The sequence below is a fragment of the Lynx canadensis genome, chromosome A3 (genome assembly GCF_007474595.2).
Source record: "Lynx canadensis isolate LIC74 chromosome A3, mLynCan4.pri.v2, whole genome shotgun sequence".
Taxonomy (NCBI): Eukaryota; Metazoa; Chordata; class Mammalia; order Carnivora; family Felidae; genus Lynx; species Lynx canadensis.
In genome coordinates, this window is record NC_044305.1 from 1,134,909 (window position 1) to 1,153,023 (window position 18,115).

At 66.4% G+C, this 18,115-nt stretch overlaps 1 protein-coding gene and 1 long non-coding RNA gene across 2 annotated transcripts; both read right to left on the minus strand.

Moving 5' to 3' along the window:
* Positions 1 to 68: 68 nt before the first annotated feature.
* On the minus strand, positions 69 to 12,843 carry COL9A3 (collagen type IX alpha 3 chain). The gene is made up of 26 exons (XM_032592546.1): positions 12,825 to 12,843; positions 12,572 to 12,625; positions 12,164 to 12,217; positions 11,792 to 11,833; positions 10,625 to 10,681; positions 10,185 to 10,238; positions 9,489 to 9,542; positions 9,173 to 9,226; positions 8,883 to 8,936; positions 8,468 to 8,521; positions 7,788 to 7,841; positions 7,002 to 7,055; positions 6,863 to 6,916; positions 6,658 to 6,702; positions 6,512 to 6,565; positions 6,376 to 6,429; positions 5,859 to 5,912; positions 5,678 to 5,749; positions 4,713 to 4,748; positions 4,218 to 4,262; positions 3,094 to 3,126; positions 2,803 to 2,949; positions 2,615 to 2,669; positions 1,991 to 2,173; positions 990 to 1,067; positions 69 to 286 (listed from the first exon to the last, which is right to left on the minus strand). Exons 5-26 carry the CDS (start codon positions 10,637 to 10,639, stop codon positions 96 to 98), a joined length of 1,494 nt encoding a protein of 497 aa, XP_032448437.1. The 5' UTR covers positions 10,640 to 10,681; positions 11,792 to 11,833; positions 12,164 to 12,217; positions 12,572 to 12,625; positions 12,825 to 12,843; the 3' UTR covers positions 69 to 95.
* A 326-nt stretch (positions 12,844 to 13,169) lies between these two features.
* Positions 13,170 to 16,984, minus strand: LOC115509887. The gene is made up of 6 exons (XR_003967512.1): positions 16,957 to 16,984; positions 16,333 to 16,401; positions 15,193 to 15,228; positions 14,520 to 14,591; positions 13,891 to 13,944; positions 13,170 to 13,194 (listed from the first exon to the last, which is right to left on the minus strand). It is a non-coding gene; the product is annotated as an uncharacterized LOC115509887 (long non-coding RNA).
* Between the last annotated feature and the right edge of the window lie 1,131 nt (positions 16,985 to 18,115).

An 18,115-nucleotide genomic window follows, 5' to 3' on the forward strand; every position in this document is an offset into this window, starting at 1 on the left:
GACGTCACAGCGCGGCCCGAGGTCTCTTCTGGGACCTTCCGGAGCTCCCTGCTTGCAGCAGCCTCATCTTCTCCCTCACTTCCTTCAGTTGCGTTTTAGGAGCTTCTAGAACCGGATTTTTCCCCGCCCCCTGCCATCACGGCTCCTTGGCAGGCAGAGGTGTCACAGATGCCGGGGGTCCCCTGAGCACCAACAGCACCAGGGAGGCCGGGATCTCCCGGAGGCCCGGGCTCGCCTTGGGCCCCGTCTCGGCCGTCCTTGCTCACGCCGGGCACGCCCTGCGGTCCTGGAGACGAGTCGGAGCAGGAAGGTGAGTGTGGACGGTGGGAATGGACAGCCATTCCACCTGCCCCCCCACTTTGGTCTTAGAGCTTATTCCCCACTCTGGAAGGGCCCAGGGGAGGGGAGGGGGTGTGGGGAGGAGGTGAGGTGCAGTGAGAGGTGCGTGGAGGTCCGGGATCTGTCCCAGGGGTGGCGGCTCGGACTGGAGCTGAGCTCGGTCTGTGGTGAGCCAAGGGGGTGTGCGGAGTTGTCTGGTGAGCAGGGACGGAGGTGACCGGGCCCCCGAGCAGGTGGAGGCAGAGTGGCCGCTGCCTCGCGGGCAGCCCCAGGTGTGGGGGCCGGCAGGCCTCGGGCCCCCGGCCCCTAGGGCGTGGGTGCAGGTGAGACCAGGCCCGGAAAGCCTCCTGGGAGGCCCCTGTCTCTCCACAAAGCATGTATGTTGATGTTAATTCAAACGTCCAGGATACATACGGGCCAGTGAAGGGATTCTGTTAGAATTTAGCTGAAATAGATGGTGGGTGGCCTGCACTAAATAGATTCTCCTGAATGGGTTCTCGAGTAAACTGTTCTACAAAGTGATTCAGACAGTTCCTGACCTTCTAAGAGTGTTTGCCAAGAGAGAACTCGTTCCTTTAGAAGGCCGTTCGTCGCCCAGGCACGCCCCGCGCAGAGTTGGAAGCAAAGCCGACAGCGGCCGGCACACGTACCTTGGAGCCCCTGGTCTCCGTCAGGCCCGTCCAGACCCGCGCCCGCCGAGCCTTTGTCTCCTCGGTCTCCCTGGGTCCCTGTGGGAAAGCAGCGGATGTGAGCCCCAGGTGCATGACCCACCTTCTGACGCCCAAAGTGACACGCTCAGGAAAACAGCCCAAGCATCACAACCAGTCAAGGTGGTTGACCCTTGAATGCATCTCGGTTTGGGGACCACGGGCACTGGCACGGGGCGGGGCAGGACTCCGGGCCGCCCGCAGGGAACCTCGGGGGTTCCATCGGTGCGGATGGACGGCACGGCGTCTGGGAAGGGGGAGGAGGTGTGCGTGTCCGTCTCCGGGGCTCGGGTGGTTCGGCGTGAGGATGTGGGAAATGGCACCGCTAATTTTGGAATACTTTACGCTTCACAGATGAAGGAAGGGATTTACAGATTTAAGTTTCCCTTGGAAGTATTTTTCTTAGGCTACTTTTCAGAAACAAAATTATTGGATCAGTAAGTTGGAATGGACTGGAATCATGAGCGTGATCTCCCTCGTTTGGGCCGTGAGGCTCGCTGGCGGGGCCAGCCGGCCATGGTGGCGCAGCTTAGAGTTTGGAAATGGGGTGAGTGTTCGAGGCCGTTTTGGAAAAGGTTAGTGCCCGCCCACTCACACACACGTGAGGCTCCGATCATGGGCACCGAGCACCCCGCCGCCAGCACAGGCCGGCCCCGGGGCCCATGGGGGGGCGCGTCTGTGACTTGAGCTGGTTCCTAAATTACATCTAGTGCATCGTCGACCTTTAAAAGGGAGTTCCGTACAGTTTTTGCCTTTTGCCACAGAAACGTTCACGTGTCGGTTTTTACGAAGGCACATCCTATGGTGTATAAAGGGGCTTCTGTGTGCTTCTCACGTTTGTTTATCCTTCCCCCCAGATGTTCTGACGGTATTTGAGAAAAACATCACATTAAAAAAACGTTGCAGTGCTCGTGGGAGACAGAGGAAATGCGGGGGCCACTCACCTCTGGGCCCAGGGTCTCCCAGCTCTCCGGTGGGACCACGATATCCAGGGGGCCCTCGCGCACCGGGGTGGCCGATGGAGCCGGGGGGCCCCGGGGGACCTGGGGGTCCGGCTGGACCAGGCCGGCCCGCGGATCCCGGCGCTAAAGGCTTCCTCAGGTGAGCTGCTAACTGTGCAATTTGTTCTTTTGAAAAACAAAGGGGCACGCGTTTATTCAAAGCGGATTAGCGGAAGTGTTCTATGCCGCGGCTCAAACGTCAGGGCTGCCCGCCTTCCAGAAGGAAGTTTCACAGATTGAAAGTGGCCCGAACTTGGTGTGAGGGCACGAAACTCTAGTGCTGCCAGAGTACCGAGCAGTGAGTCAAGGCCCAGAAGGAGGCGCTCCCTTTGCGCGAGCTCCTTAAAGGCCCTGTGAATCAAAGTGGCCAAAAGATGCCACTTAGTTCGGAAGGGCTGAAAGGGCACAGTCCCCGTCCCTCATGACTGATTCTTTGAGCAGACGTTTAGAGCGCCTGGCCCGGTATTAAATCCCGGGGGAGGGAGCCCCCACCTGGTGCAGATGGACAGAGCGGACCCCCAAGGACCCCAGGCAGCTGGGCAGGGAAGGGGGTGGGAGGGCACTCACCGCTGAGCATCGCCCCACACAGCTCCCGGATGTGCTGCTCGCTGGCCTCTCGCCCCTGAAACGCACCCCGTAAGCTGGTCAGCGGACGGGGGGCAGGCCGACACCTCCAGAGGCACCCCGCCATCACTCTCGGGAAGGTGACCCCCGCCCCCGGACGCCGACCTCAACACAGGGAAAGAAGCACGTACCGGGACTCCGGGCTTCCCAGTGATGCCAGGCACGCCTTGGACGCCCTGGAAACCCACGGGGCCGGGCGGGCCTGGGACGCCATCCACGCCGCTGGTGCCATTGGGACCCGGGATGCCCTTCGGGCCCAGCTCCCCTCGACTGCCGGACTAGGGGAGAACGGGACCAGTGCCCAGCAGCCCCGCCACGCACACTCCTCCCTCTTGCCCTGCTTCCGGGCAGAGCCAGCTTCGCGACCTGCAGGCCTGTGTCTCCTTTGGGCTTTACTGTCGGGACGGCTGCCAGCCACTTACCTCTCCTTTGGGACCGACGGGACCACCGGGACCCTGCGAGAGAGGAGCCGTTGCGTGTGCTGCTAGGCAGGCGGGCATTTGCTTCCAGAGAACCAGGCCAGCACGTTACTGGTCAGGGATGGCCTCGAACAGCCGGGAAACTACAACTTGACCGCTTCAGGATCTCTCGTAAGTACGTTTTTATCTCGCTGGGGTTGTGTTATGACCACTGATGTTTTTGTGACTTAGTTTTCCTAAAGGGTGTTTTCAGTAGCTGCTTCGTACTTTTTCTCACACGTGTTGACTTTGCTCCTGGCCGTCATTATCATTATAATAAATGACGCTAAGCTGACAGTCTGTCCCTAAGGTTCCCTTTCCCCAGCTGTGTCCTCCTCAGGAAGCTTCCTGGCTGCCTGCGAACAGGCACGTGGTCCCAACCAGACAGCAGATGGCCCAGGACCCATTCTGCCATGGCGCCATCGGCGAGAGCAGACACCTCTGGGCTCCGCAGCCGGCAGGAACTGCCACCCCCATCAGATTATCAGGGACGGGTTCCCAGGGTCCTGCTGGGTCAAGGGAATTCCCCAAAATAAACCTCGAGCGCGCGCGCGCGCGCACACACACACACACACACACACACGCAGCCCTGACCACGTCCTGGCTACAGTCACAGGGCTGTGGGCTGTGCCAGAGACGAGGGTCCCCGGGGCCGGGTCGTCGCCATCTCCCCCAGACACCTCGACAGCCTTAGTCACTGAACTGAAACCTTGGCCACGTGGCAAAGACCCTTCCCCTGAAACCCCACGACCGTCGTGCCCCAGCCTCCAGGAAAAGGTCCACCTGTCCATGAGCTCAGTCAAGGATTTTACTCTAAACATAACTTGATTTTTAGCTCTGTGGAGGCAGAGTTTTCTTGAGTTTTATCTGAACCGTGCCCCAGTTCCCGCCGAAAGTCACCGGTGACGTGACTGCAGGCAGTATCACGTGGATAGGAGCCCACAGGACCCACAGGGACACATGGGCCCAGCCCCTGGCCTCCACGTGGCTTCCCCCACTCCCAGGACCAGCAGAGACTGGCCTCCCCCGGACGTGGCTAGTTCACACTCAGCTGTTAACACAAGTGAGGCAGACTCGGTCACACTCACCAGCTCTCCTTTGTCCCCAGGAAGGCCGTCAGAACCTGCAATGCCCTGGGAACGACACGCCCCAACGTTAAACCACGTTCTCAAGCCTCGGGAGCTGGTTCGCGAGACCCCGGACGAGGGGGACGCAGGCTGATGTCCCTTATTGACCTGACACGAGGCTTTCTTGCCAAGCAGAATCCTCAATCAATATAAAGAGGACCTGGGGCCACCTGGAGGTCACAGGCCCAGCACCCTAGCCTTTCCAGAGAGGACAAACTTTTGACCTACAAACAGGCCTGGAGCCCAGATGCCGCCCTTGACGAGCTCACATTCCCAGAAGGTCCGCAGGAACACCCCCTCCCCCGGGGGCCCCAGGAGCCGAGCCGGGGAGTTGGGCTGGGTGTCCAGAGCGGTCACCTCCACTCAGAGGGAGCAAGGAGAAGCCAGTCATGAAGACAGCGGGAGGGAGAGAGGAGCTCCAGCCTGCATGGACGGGACCAGCGGGCGCCCACTCACCTGGTCTCCCTTCGGGCCTGCGGCTCCTCCGGGGCCCTGGCAGAGAGAAGGCTCGGCCTCAGAGGAAGCCCAGGGCCCCCGGGCGCGTCCCCCAAGTGTCTTAGGGACGCCAGAGCATCACAGCACGTGGGGTGCCGTGGGTGTTTAATGGACCTCTTTGGGTTGGGTGTTGCTTGTGCCACCAGTGACCATGCGGGCAGCTGGCACCTGTAACCCTCGGGTGGCGTCCCGAGTGGGACCGGACGTGTCTGGGGAGGTGCAGGCTGGGGTCGCCCCGAGAACGGAGAACGTTAAAGTAACAATTGTCCGTCTGCTCAAACAGCAGCAGGAGCCAGAGCTGCTTGGGGAGGGGATGGAGGAGGCCGGGTGGGCAAGGTGGGGGGGAAGGCGAGGACCCTCTGTGAGCACAGCCCCCGGCCCCCCCCCCCCCCACAGAGGTCCTGGCCCCTGGGGTTTCCCACCCGCCTGGAGGCTAACGAAGGGCCGCCTTCTCGGCCAGCGGTTTCCGTGGCCCCTGCCCTGCCCTGCCCGCCTCCCCGGAATGAAGCGAGGTCTGGACGGCAGCTCCTGGGCCTTCCTGTCCGCAGGGGTGATGGCAGAGGCAAGCGCGGCCTTGGCAGGGCCTGGGGTGCGCGTCCAAGTGGGGCCCGGTCCTGCTCCGCCGGGCGCCTGGGCGCTCTGGCCCGACCGTCCCGGGACCACAGGGACCCACGCTGAGCCCACCGTCACAAGACCGCTAGGAAAGTTAGAAGCAGTGACGGTTGACGGCAGCTGTGGTTTTCACACTTGTCTTAAAGCAACGTAACCCTTAGTCCGACCCTCAGCTGAAACCCGACGGGCGCCCACGGAGCCAGGAGCACCGGCCTGCCGGCCACCGGCAGCATGTGGTCCTCCCCTGTGGGTCCCGGGGACTGTGAGCAAGGGCGGGGCGGGGTAGGGCACCCCCTGCCGGGACAGCCACTTACCCGGTCACCCGTGACACCTCGGAGGCCCTGGGGGCCCGGCAGGCCGGGGTCTCCTGTGTCGCCCTTCCGGCCCTGCAGACAAGGACGCAGCTCGTCAGCACCCACAAAGGAGCCCAGCGGGGACCCCTCCCCTGCTCAGCTGGCCCCCCTGGGCGTAAACCCCACCCCAGATCTCACCCACCTGGAAGCCTCGGACGCCAGGGGCTCCAGGAGGGCCTTGCGGGCCCAGAGCCCCCTGAAAGACAAAAGGAAGGTGTGGGTCCAGCTCGCCTGCCCCCAGGGACGCCGGGCAGACATGGGAGCTGGCCCGCTCGCCGGGGACAGAGATGGGGGGCGGCCGGGGGTTGTGGGGGTGAGGCATGCCCTCAGACCCCACGCGCCCGTCAGCCTTGGGAGCCAGGCACCCACACCCAGGGCTGCCCGGGGCCCTGTGGCCAGTGTCCCCACGATCCCATCTATCCACCTACTCGGACGTGAGGGGTGGGAAGCCCCCACTGCACCTCACGGAGCCTGCGGCGGGCGCTGTGACTTCCTCCCTCGGCAAGGATGGGACGGCTGGGCCTGGCCCTCGGTGTCTTTTGGCTTTCGTGGGCTCAGCTCACTGACGTGTCCCAGATGCCTCCCCAGCCCGCACGGCGACATGGCGGTGCCTCCCTGCCCTTCCCCCCCCCTTGCCAGGCTCCACCCGCCTCACTCACCGCCGAGCCCCTGTGGCCAGCCTCACCGCGCTCCCCAGGCACGCCAACGTCTCCCTGCACGAGGTCGGGGGGAGGGGGACAGGGGTCAGCAGGGTCCGTGGACTTCGGGCAGGGAGGGGGTACGGGGGACACTTACCGGGATGCCAGGCTCTCCCGAGGGTCCGGCCTCACCCAGCTCCCCGGCTCGGCCCTGCACGAGAGAGAGAGCCCCGAGTGTGCCTCCCTCCGGGGCCCGGGCACCAACCCCACCCCCACCCCCAGCAAGACGGAGAAGCCACCTACCAGTTCTCCCTTCTCACCCTTGGACCCTGCTCGTCCGGGGAGGCCCTGTGCAGGTCAGAGGTCCGGGCTGTGAGCCCGTGGCAGAGCACCCCCAAAGCGGGGCTCCCCCTGCACAAACTCCCACTCGGGGACGCGCAGAAGACCACGGTCCCCGAGGCCCCACCAGCGTAGCCCCGGCACCACCGAGGGAAGCCCACACGCTCACCGGCAGCCCATTGGGACCCTTCTCTCCTGGGGCACCGTTGCGACCGGCCTCTCCCTGCGGGAGGTCGGGGGACAGGGTGCTGAGGCCCGGGAGGCCCAACCCCCGCAGACCCCGTCTCCCCCGTAGGCCAGATACCAACCTTCTCGCCATCGAGTCCGGGCACGCCGTCCCGCCCGTCCTTGCCCGGCATACCCTGGGGATGGGGGGTGGTGTGAGGCCTGGGGCGCAGCGTGTCTCCCGTCACCCCACCCTCCCTCCCCAGGCCAGTGTGTCAGTCCCCGCAGGGGGTGTGCGGAGAACTCCGCCCTCCGCGTCTGCCCGGGGTTTTCACCACGCCCACAGCCAAGTTCCCTTGCGGCCTGTTTTGCAGATGAGAAGACAGAGGCTTGGGGGCTGGGATGTGGGCCTTCCCGATCCCACACTCTGGACCGATGTGGGAACAGAGAGCACAGCCCGGTGTTGGGAAACCAGCAGGAGGGCAAGCTTTCAGAGGAGGCCCCCAGGGGCCCGTCCTCGTCCCCGTGGGTTGGGGCTGGGAGGGGCTGAGCAGGGGACCGGGCGGTGCGGGTGCCCCAGGACCCTCAGAATGCCCCACACCTGTGCCCACCGGTCTACCCAGCCCAACCTTCTGTCCCCTGCGGCAGACGCTCTGCCTCCTCCGCCCGGTCGGGGCCGCCCGGAACACGTGGCCCCGTGCCCTGCTCAGCCACTGCTAGGAGGCTCCGGACGGCGACAGCAGCGTTCGGCCAAGTGAGGGCCACACGCCGGCCGCGGACGGCCCCGGGCGGCTGAAGGAGAAGGGTTCTCCCGGGGGCAGACACTTGCAGAAGATGGGAGGCCAGCAGGGCCAGCAGGGGCCTGCTCTGTGCAGGGACATCAGGGACACCGGCCGTTGTCCGACACCGCGGCAGCCGCGGGCACTCACCGGCTCTCCGCCCGGCCCGGCCACTCCAGGGGCTCCTTTGGGACCAGGTCTGCCCTAAAAGACACATAAGCCACTGCATTTGGGACCTTGAGGAAGAGGAATGCTCCCCCCCCCAGACTGTGTCCCTGGTCCCCAGGCAGGCTCAGGCCAGGAGCCCCGCACGCGCCCCGTGCCCATGACTCCCGGGCACCAGGGGCTGTGCTCAGGGCTGGGGGATGCCCAACCACGGGGGGAAGGGCTTGTGGACTCGGGACCTGTCTCAGCATCACGCGGCCGCCTCCTGGGCCTCTGGCCACGGGACTCAGCCTGGGGGACGACGAGGTTGAAGGCGTCCGCAGGCAGACGCCAGCTTGGGGCTGTCCCCTCATTGCTCGATCATCTCTCAGCTTTACTCACGGTCACTCGCTCAACCTGAGAGTCATTTTCTCTGTTATTCCATTTCACAGTTGGGCAACGTTGGCGCAGGGCCCAGGGCCTCTGGCGGGATGAGTGTAGCGGCCGGAATGCGCCCCCAGGAGTCTGGTCCTACAGCCTCCGCCCCGCTGCTCCCGGCACGAGCTCATCAGAGCCACCGGAACTGCCGGTGACCCAGCTGCTGGCCAGGGGCCACCCCACCCTCCCTCCCCAGAGGTTGGCGTGTCTGGAGGAAGGACCCAGAGAATCAAGGTCACTTTACTTACAAGGTCGCCCTTGGGGCCACGGAATCCGTCTGGGCCCCTCTCGCCTCTGTCACCCTAAAATGACGGGGGGGGGGGAGGTATGGAAACAAAAAGTTAACTGCAGAAGGTAGGAGGGCTGGATGGAGGGTCACAGGGGCCAGAGGGACGTTGACCACACCTCACACACGTCCAGAGGGAAGAATACCAAAGTCCCAGCGAGAACAGGCCCTCGCGGTAAACTCAACCTCCCCCAGGTGTACCCACTCCTGCCCCCAGGTGTGCCCAGGGGTGCGTGTCCACAAGAGGACTCCGCTCCCGGAAGGGCCAGCCCGGCACAGCCCAGGGGACTGAGGGAGGCGTCTGAGTGAGGAAGAGGAAGGGTACAGAGAGCCCAGGCCTGCGGGGGGCCACCCTCCACCCCCAGACACACACATACCACTTTCCCAGGGGCGCCTGGGATCCCCAGCGGCCCTCGGAATCCGATGGGACCCTGTAAAGGAGGCGGGGGGCCATCCGGGGCCTCTCATCTGGAGCCTGGCCAGCATCCCTTGGAGGACGTGGCTCCAGCCAGAGAGACCCTGCCTCCAGCACCCCCAACAGACACCCCCAGCGGGCCCCTCCCCGGTCAGCCACCCAGGGGTCCCAAACCACCCCCCACCCCCCTTTTCCGAGGCCTCCACTCCGCTTGCCTAGGGCCCCTCTCCACCTGAGGCGGGGCTGACTTACCCGATCCCCGGGGGGCCCGGCCGGCCCCGGCAGACCTCGAAGTCCTCGAGGCCCCTGTAAGAGGAAAGCTGGAAAGGCAGGGCCTGGGCCGGCAGCGCCCCCAGGACCGCGCGCCCCCCGGGAGCCACGGAGGGCCCTAGGGTCTTCCCTAGAAGCACCTGACCTCGGGCCAGGTCCTGGAGGGGCAGGGCCACAATTCCTAGGATCTGCAGCCTGGCAGAGGCAGGACCCTGGCCCGGTCCCTCTTACAGGTGTCGGCGGACCGTCCCCTGCAGCCCTAAGCAGTCGAGGGGCTCTGGCCCCTTCCCCTGCTCACCTGCAGCCCTACGGTGCCCGGGATGCCAGCGGGCCCGGGGGGGCCAGGATCACCCTGCAATGGAGATGAGGTGCCGTGAGCTGGGTCAGGCCTGAGCCCTCCCAGCACCTGTCCAAGCCCACTGGTCCCCCAGATGAGCCCGTGCAGCGGGGGCCGTGGCCCCGTTCACAGCTGAGCCTCTGCGGTTAGGGGGGTTCTGGCCTTCCTCTGGAGGGCAAGGTCCCTGTGGCTTCTGCTTCTGCAAGGCCCCCAGCCTTTCCCAGACGCCTCTGCCTGGCTGGCGTGGGCGCATCTACTGCCCGAGCGGCGACCTCACCGTGCCGGACATGTACCCAGCCTCACCTGGTGCCTGTGGGTAAGGGCAAGCCAAAATCTTCCGCAGCCAGGGGCCACGGGGGGGGAGGGTGGCAGGGTCCTCCAGGAGACCTCTCCAGCCACCAGCGGGGCCCGCCTGAGCTCAGGGAACTTCCACGTGAGACCAGGCAGGTGGGGGGTTCGTCCAGGGACCCTGCCCCAAATCACTTGGCTCCGACTGGCCAGGCCCCACAGAGGAGGCGTGCATAGCGTGCCCCAGAGGCGGCCGGCACCCCCTCCCTGACCCACCGCCAGCGGGGCCCTGGCCCCCACCCCACCAGGCGCCCCTCCCTCCCTCCCACCCCCGCCCAGGCCGACGGCCCTGCCGCGGCCCACATTCACCTTCTCGCCATCCTTGCCGACCTCTCCTTGCTCCCCTTTGTAGCCGGTGGGCCCCTGAAAGCCAGTGGGGGCGAGGAGTCACAGCCCACCCCCAGCAGCCCTGAACAGAGGCCTGCGTGGCCGCCAGATCAGGTGGGGAAACTGAGGTCCGGTCAAGAGGGGACAAGGCCGGGCCAGGGAAGGGAGATGGTGGCCTGACGCCAGCTTCCCTGGCTGCAGCTGTCGCCATGCCGCCCGGTCCCGGTGGCCACACCGGTGCCCAGCCCGTTAACAGTGCTGAACAGGGGGGTGGGGACAGAGCAAGGCCCCCAGGCTGGGTCGGAGGCCAGCTCTCCCTTCCTCCTGGAGCAACCAGGGCGGGCTTTGTGGAAGCCACCTCCCCCCGAGTCCCCTCCGGATCTTGAGGCTCGGGTCTGAGTCACCCTGTGGCCGCCGCTCACCTTGAACCCTGGCATTCCTGGGGGCCCGGGAGGGCCTGGGGGGCAGATGGCCGGGCACTGTCGGAAAGCAGAGTGGTCAGAGCGGGACCTGCCTCTCAGGTCAACACCCGGGGGCCCCGAGACGGGCCATTCCAGACGAGTGAAGGGACCTCAGGCCACACCAGGGCCTCCCGGGGAGCCCGGACAGGCCCTCGCTCAGCGTGGCCGCCCGGGGTGGGGTGGGGGGTGCAGAAAGGCACTGCCCGGAGCAGGATGGCGGCTGCCTGGCCCCTCGCGGGCTCGCGCTGGGAGCCAAGCTCCCCTTTCTCCGTACTCAGCGCAGCGGCTTCACAAAGGGGCCCTCATCCCGTGTTCCCGCAGCAAACCTCGGGCCGGGGCTCCTGTCAGCACACAAATGTGCTCTAGGAACGGACAGGTGTCCTGCAGACATGGATGGGGCACTCCGCGCCCAGGGCACCGTAACCCCAAGGGATGGCGCTGGGTTTCCTAGATCATTCCGCAGCTCATCTCTGCCCCTGCCTGGCCCATCGCCAGGGGCCCAGCCATTCTCCCAATTCTGGAAGGTTCTGGAAGGTTCTGGAAGGTCCCTAAACCCTCCCTCAGGGACATGCCCTGGTCAAACACTCCGGACACAGGGGTGGAGCCAAGGGCGCCGGCAGCGGGCAGGTCACATCCTTCGGGAGCACCGGACGCCGACCCCTCTGCACACACAGCGGAGAAGGACCTGGGGCCGCCCCAGACGCGGTCTTCGTTTTCACGGGAGCGACAAAGCTCACAGATAAGAGTGAGTCCCAGACGCTAGTCCAGAGCCTTCTCTGCCGGGGAAACCCTCTGTGCCACCCGTTGTAGCCGACACCCGCCGAGTGTGGCTGAACGGTCAGCGCCCGGCTGTGCCAGGCTACAACTGGATTCTGTTTCACTTCGATTCACATTCACACTCCTCTGAGCAGGGGGTGGGGGTGAGGGGACCCGGGGGCAGGAGCGCGGGAGGGAGCGGCTCATAGCCAGTGGGCAGAGTTGGCGTGGCGAGGCCGTGCCCAGAGCTGGTGCCACCCACGCGGACCCGGGGGGTAGGGAACGAGCCACGGGGTCCCCGAGGCGGTGGGCTGGGCTCGTGCCCCCTCCCCCCAAGACGGGCAACCTTCACGGACGGCTGCAAGGGCCTACCTGCAGGTCAGTGGCGCCTTCAGGGAGGACCCCTGGGTGACCCTGGGACACAAAGACAGCTGCCTTGGACGCTGCCGTCCCCCGCCCTCCCTGTCACCCACCACTCCGGACTCAGTCCCTTCATCCCTCCCGTGGCCAGTGCTGGGCATTAACAAGGACAGAAACCACCTGTCCTGAGCCACTGGGCCTGAGCCCTGCCTGTCCCCAGGTCAGCTGACCCGGCTGCCACTTTGGCCCCGGACTCCGCCCGTGTCTGAAAAGGGGATGGGAGTCCACGTGGGTGCAGCTGGGGGCCCCGGGGACAGGAGAGCCACGTCATCGCTGCCTGGCACTACCCCAGCGAAGCCCTGGGGTCCCCTGCCTGGTACTTACAGGGGGTCCAGGAGGTCCCGGGGGGCCAGGGAGGCCCGGTAGTCCAGAGGGTCCCTGGGGGGTGGGTTATGACGTTAGGTGAGGGTGACCAGCGGTCTCCCTCCCTGTGCCCTCACGGGGACGTTGCCACCTGCCCGCCTCCCCCAGCCTGGCCTGTTCATGTGCCCACAGCGCATCTCAAGGCCTAGCCTGTCCTTGTCCCTGAATGTCACTTGGGGTTTCCATCAAGGGCCATGAGAAAGGAAATGGGGGAGGAGGAGGAGGAGGGTGGAAGGGGTGAGGGGAAGAGGGAGGGAAGGGAAGGGAAGGAGCAGAGGTGGGAGGAAGCCCTGGGGGTTGAATTGGGGGTGTCCCGGCGGGCAGGGCCCTTGCTCTGAGCAGGGGGGAGGGTCGGGGCCAGCCACTCACCGGGGGGCCCCGGAGGCCAGCTCCACCAGGGATGCCGCTCACTCCTGCCTCTCCCTGGGGGGGGGGGGGAAGGACGTGAGAAACAGGGGTCTGCACCCACAGACCCACACAGGGCTGGTCTGCCCCCTCTGGAGGGACAGGAAGTCCGGTGGGGGGCGGCTGGCCCCAGCCCCGGTTTGGGACCTGGCAGCCCGCCTGGCCCGGAGTGTGGTGGGCGTGCTTGGGTGGGGCCGCGAGGGTGGTCAGTACTCACCGGGGGTCCGGGGAGGCCTTTGCCCTGCAGTGACAAGCACGGGGTCAGAAGGCGCTGGGGACAGCCCACCCCCCCTCCCCCCGGTCCCCCCCTCCCCTGAGACAGGCGGGCTGTACGAGGGGGACCCCCAGACTCCTGGTGCAGGGGGCCCTCCCTGGGGGAGAGAGGACACAGCCCAGATGGTGTCCCAGGACCCCGGCCCAGGCTGGCTCGGCCCCGGAGGGACAGCAGGCAAGAGGGCTGGACGCTGCCTCTCAGGGCTCCCGAGGGCACCCCACCCCGGTCAGACCCTCTAGCTCCTCAAAGTCCCACGCGAGGGGGAAATGACACTCACCCCCAGCCCGGGGGGCCCCGGGGGGCCCAGACTTCCCTGCAGAAGGAAAGAGGGTCAGGAGTGAGCTGAGCCCAGGCGCCCAGGACTCTGTGAGCCAACCTGTCCCACCCGCCCCCCCCTCTGAAGTGGGAGCTCTCCGTTTTACAGCAGATCGAGGCCCCGGGGGGACCTCTGAGGCCCAGCGGCCCAGACAGGTCTTTGCCAATGATCCCGCTGAGGAAAATCCATCCAGACTGTTGGAAACGAACGCAGGAAGCAGCCCAGAGCAGGCAGGACACGCCCCCAGGAAGGCCCGGCGCTAGGGCTGACCCGAGCCACACAGAAGGGCCCTGTGCCCACCTCTCCAAGAAGCCTTCCAGGGAGCCTCCCCCAAAGGTCACGAGAGCTTTGGCCCCTGCCCTTTCTGCCGCTCCCCTGTACCCCGAAGACGCAGGACCGGCCCGGGGGGCCCCCGACAAGAGACTTCCTACAGAAAGCCCGGAGCCAGCCGCCCTGGCGCGTAAGGCCGGTCGCCCCCGCCGGGTCTGAACGCTAGGACGGCTGCGAGCAGGGGCCCGTGTGTCGTCCCCCTGAGCCCACCTGCCCTTCTGTGGCCTCCACCTCACCGCACACGCGGTAGGACGTCCCAGCGGCCCTCAGGGCCACCAGCCTTGTGGACAGTGCTCAGCACCGGGGGTGGGGTGGGGACCTCACTCCCGAGTGGAACCCATTCAACTTGGGGCAGGCACTGACCCGTTCTCCAGGTGCGCCCTTGGGGCCCGGTGGTCCGTCCTGTCCTGTCAGACCCTGGGGAGAGAGGCAGGGGAGGGGGGACGCGAGGGGTCACGCTGGGAGGACGGTCCGCCTCCCCCCAGAGGGCACTCTCCTAACTAAAATGGGTCCGGACACCGGGAAGGACCTTGCATGCGGCCCCTTCCTCTCCCGGAGCCTCCGGGGGAGGTGAGGAGCTGATAAGCCCAGCAGGTGGGAGAAGTCCCTTCTCAGAGCCCTGCCGCGGCCCCCAGGGTCCTGGGGCCAAGGCCTTGAGCCCCGAGGACAAACGCAGCCAGCCTGGGGCTCAGAGGGGCCCAGGTATCCAGAGAAACGAGAGCTAGGAGCATTTTCACCCCTGCCGCGAGCTGGCTGCGTCCTCTGCCTGGGCTGAGGGGTCTGGGATGCAGGCCAAGGGACCCCCGCTGGGGGACATCCGGAGACTCTTGGGACGAGCAGGCCCAGCCCCAGCGGGAGAACTGCAATTAAACTTGACTCCTGGGATACAACCCCTCGGGGTCCGGCTCAGGGGAGGAGAAGGGAGGGGGCTCACGTGAGGGGGCTCTCAGGAGGGGAAGGGGGGAGGGGGAGGAAGGGGCGGGCACACTCACGTCCACACCGGGCAGTCCTGGGAGCCCAGCCTCCCCTGGTTTCCCTGGCTTCCCCGGGGCCCCTTTTGGTCCCTGGAGGGAGGAGGGGGAGGGCAGAGGCGTGAGGGCAGGTCCAGCCCAGAGCCTTGGCCTTCACCAATAAGGCTTGTGTTTTCCAGCTGCGGCACCGCCCAGCAATTAGAGATTGGCTCTTCTCCACCGGAGGCCCAGCTGCCGGCTTTCCTGCAGACCCCCACCCAGCTGGGCCCGGCGCCCACCCTCACTGGCCCCAGCTGGCCGCCCTCTCCAGGCGCCTCCCCCCGCTTAGTCACCTCTGTAGGAACTTCACCTGGATGCTTCGTCAGCCGCCCGGGCTAAGGGCCTGTGCGTCCCTCTGTGGGACCCCCGGTGTGCCCTAGAACCCTCAATTCCTGGGCCTGAACAGCTCTGTGAAAGCCCAGGGCCCCCTCGCCGGCTGTAGCAACCTGGCCTGCCTGGCACCGGCCCAAAGACCGTCTCAAAGCCAGCCGCCACCCAGGGACACGCTGAATCCCACACGCTCCCCTCCCGCCCCCTTCCCGCCTCTGAGGCCTCCTGCCTGGCGGGCAACCCAGGGCCCAGTGTGGTGGGAAGGGGGCGTCCTGACCCCTCGGTTCTAGGTCCACCCCTCCCCTCGCCGTAGCTGGACACTCACCGGGGACCCTGGCAGACCCGGAGGCCCAACTTCTCCCTGTAGAGGGGAAGACACCCACATGTGACCAAGCGTCCCCTGAAGACCCCGGCCCAGGGGAGCAGAGACCCAAGAGGCGACACGGGGCCCCGCCCCCCCCACAGGCGACCTCATCCACATCTAAGGGGCCCCCTCCTCTCTGGGGCCAGGCACAGGGACACACCCCCCACCCCTCCACCAGCCTGAGAAGCCTCGGAAGGTGGGCCACAGCCCCTCAGACTTGCAGAGGCCCAGGGAGAACGCCACCCCCGTGACCACTAGGCCCGAGACCCTTGGCGTGAGGCTTCCAGGCTTTTAAGTGGAACCTTCTCCAGAAGGAACGGCGTGACTCCCGAAGGCCTGGGGCTCCTGGGGGGCCGGGCGCCCGGCCCCAGCGGGAGGGGTGTGGGGGCCCTGGGTCCAGGGCCCAACGTGGCCACCATGACCCGCCCCGCCCCCACCCTGCGGGGCTGTCGCCGAGCACCCTGCGGGTCGAGATCAACCAGGGTTGGTGTGGATATGAGACTCAGGGCCATCTAGGGCCTTGGGGGCTCAGAGAGAGACTGAGGACTGGTCAAGGGGGGCTCTCGCGGGCGAGGAGGTCCTGGGGCAGGTCTCTGCTTTACATGGAGGTGGCCGGATGGGGGGGGTTCACCCAAGACGGTCCTGGGGGAGGCTGGCCGCGGGATTTCAGCTGCTTGGATTGGGCCACACTTGACCTGGGGCACCCCTGGAGACAGCATCTCTGGGGCGGAGCCAGCTCCAGAGCCCCCCCAAAGCTGGCTCCAGCCCGAGACCCTCAGGGGACAGCCCTGCACCTCCACCCCCAGGGCCTCAGGATACAGGAGCAAGGGCCCATCGGGGACCCGGAGACACGCACATCAGTGCCCACATTCCCAGGCCAAAGACTACCGTGCACCCCCCCACCTGCTCTGGGGACGGGATCCCTGCGGGCTGAACCCTGAACAGGAACAAGGACCGTCTTTGTCCCTCTTCACACCCCACACCCCGCTTCGCCCCAGCCCCGACGAGTGGGACTTAGTTTTGTCTCCATCAGGTCTAGAGGCTCAGGGAGGTTGCAGCCAGACTAGAACCCCACGGAGCCCTCCCCACCCGCAAACTCACATCAATGCCGTCCTTGCCCGGTTTCCCAGGTGGCCCTTGGGGGCCCGGGGGGCCTTGGGGTCCCACTTTCTGAAACGGAGAAGTGTCATCATGGAGTTGATCCCTCCCACCCTCTCCCGCGGGTCAGCCCCACAGAGCGTCCCCCGTTCCTGGGTCGGGAGCGGCACCGGGGGCCTGGTCCCGGGCCCCCCCCCCCCCCCCACCGCCCAGGCCTGCCTCAGAGATCCCCCAAAGCCCGGGGCTGGCAGCGTCTGCTGCCTGGATCCTCCAGGAGGGGCCGCACCGCAGGGAGCCTCGGGGAACAAAGGCGACATTGTGCCCGTCTGGTGGCCGCAGCAGCCGACCAGGCCGGGCGAGGACAGGGCGACTCCTGGGCTCATCCACGAAGGGTCGCGCCATCCACGAGGGCCCCGTGGGGCGACCGGTCTCTGTGCTCCACGGCGAGGTGGGCGATGGGCCTCGAGGCTGCGCAGGCGGTCCCCAAGCGTCCCGGGTTCCGGGCTCACTCACTGGCCCAGGGTGGCCGGGGAGGGGGCAGGTCGGTCCCCCGGCTGTGCCACTCGACGCCCCGTCTCAGAGCCCCCGGACTCCCACCCTGGCCGCCACTCTCCGGCCCGCGCTCACCTGCGCCTCGGTCACGGTCGCGGCCAGGAGCTGCCCGAGCAGGAGCAGGGCCAGGGTGGGGGCTCCGGCCATGGCTGCACTCGCGCTCTGAGCAGCGGCAGCGCCGGCGGCGGCCTGGGCTCGGGGCGGACGGCGGGCGGGGCGGGCGGCGGGCTGGACGCCAGTTCCCGCCCCGCCGGCTGAGCACAAGCCCCCCATTCAGCAGGGCCCACCTGGGGCTTCCGCGCCGCCCCACGCCTCCCCGCCGAGCCGGCCAGGGGGAAGAAAAGAGACCCAGTGGCATTTTTTGGCCAGCCTCGGAGTTAAAATTATCCCCGAGACCGATGAGTTACACACATATACCTTTTAGCAAAAAAGAAAGAAGTTCTTTTCACCCCTTGAGCCCGGAGCAGGGCGTAGAGAGGGAACAGTCCCGCATTGAAGGGCTCCTTCCGAGAAGGGGCAGCCCCAGCCCCAGCCCCAGCACAGGGCGACCTCCTCGGGATCCTGAGGGCGACCGAGGCTGCCCAAGGCCCAGCGAGACCCCCAGCGAGGGCGAGCATCCCTGTGCCAGGGGCCAGACCAAGCCACGCCTCTGGCTCCCGCGCCGTGTCCTGCCATGGGCAGAAGTCTAGGGCCATGCCTGCTCGGCCGGGGACATCGCCCATGCCCAGGGGCCTCACCCCAAACTTTAGCAATCCTGAGTGGCCCATCCATGTTGCCCATCACTGGCAAAGGGCAGACTCTTACCCAGCGCTCCGCACCCCAAGAGAGGGCAAAGTGGCGGCCTCGGCCGAGAAGGAAGCCCCACCATGAGCCTGGGCCTGAGCACGAGTGGTGGACGGGCCCCTGGGGCTGGTGTTGGCTGTTCCCGTTTTTCACAAGATTTGGGCAGCTCAGGGCTCGCCAGATTTAGGCAACCTCTGCTTCCCCCTGGGAAGGCACGGGAACAGCACGGCAGGGGGCAGCACCTGGGGCCAGGGGCCTCCCTGGCCACCCTAGGGGACTCTCAAAACTCCAGGTCACCCACAGGCCCATTGCATTTGCAGGATCTCACCCCCCCCCCCGCCCCCCCAGGTGTCTGAATGTTTAGAATCCCCTAGGAAATGCTGCTTTAGGATTTAGGGTGTGCTGTATGAGCTCGGCTTCTCTTTCTCTTTTCTTTTTCCCTTCCCTCCTT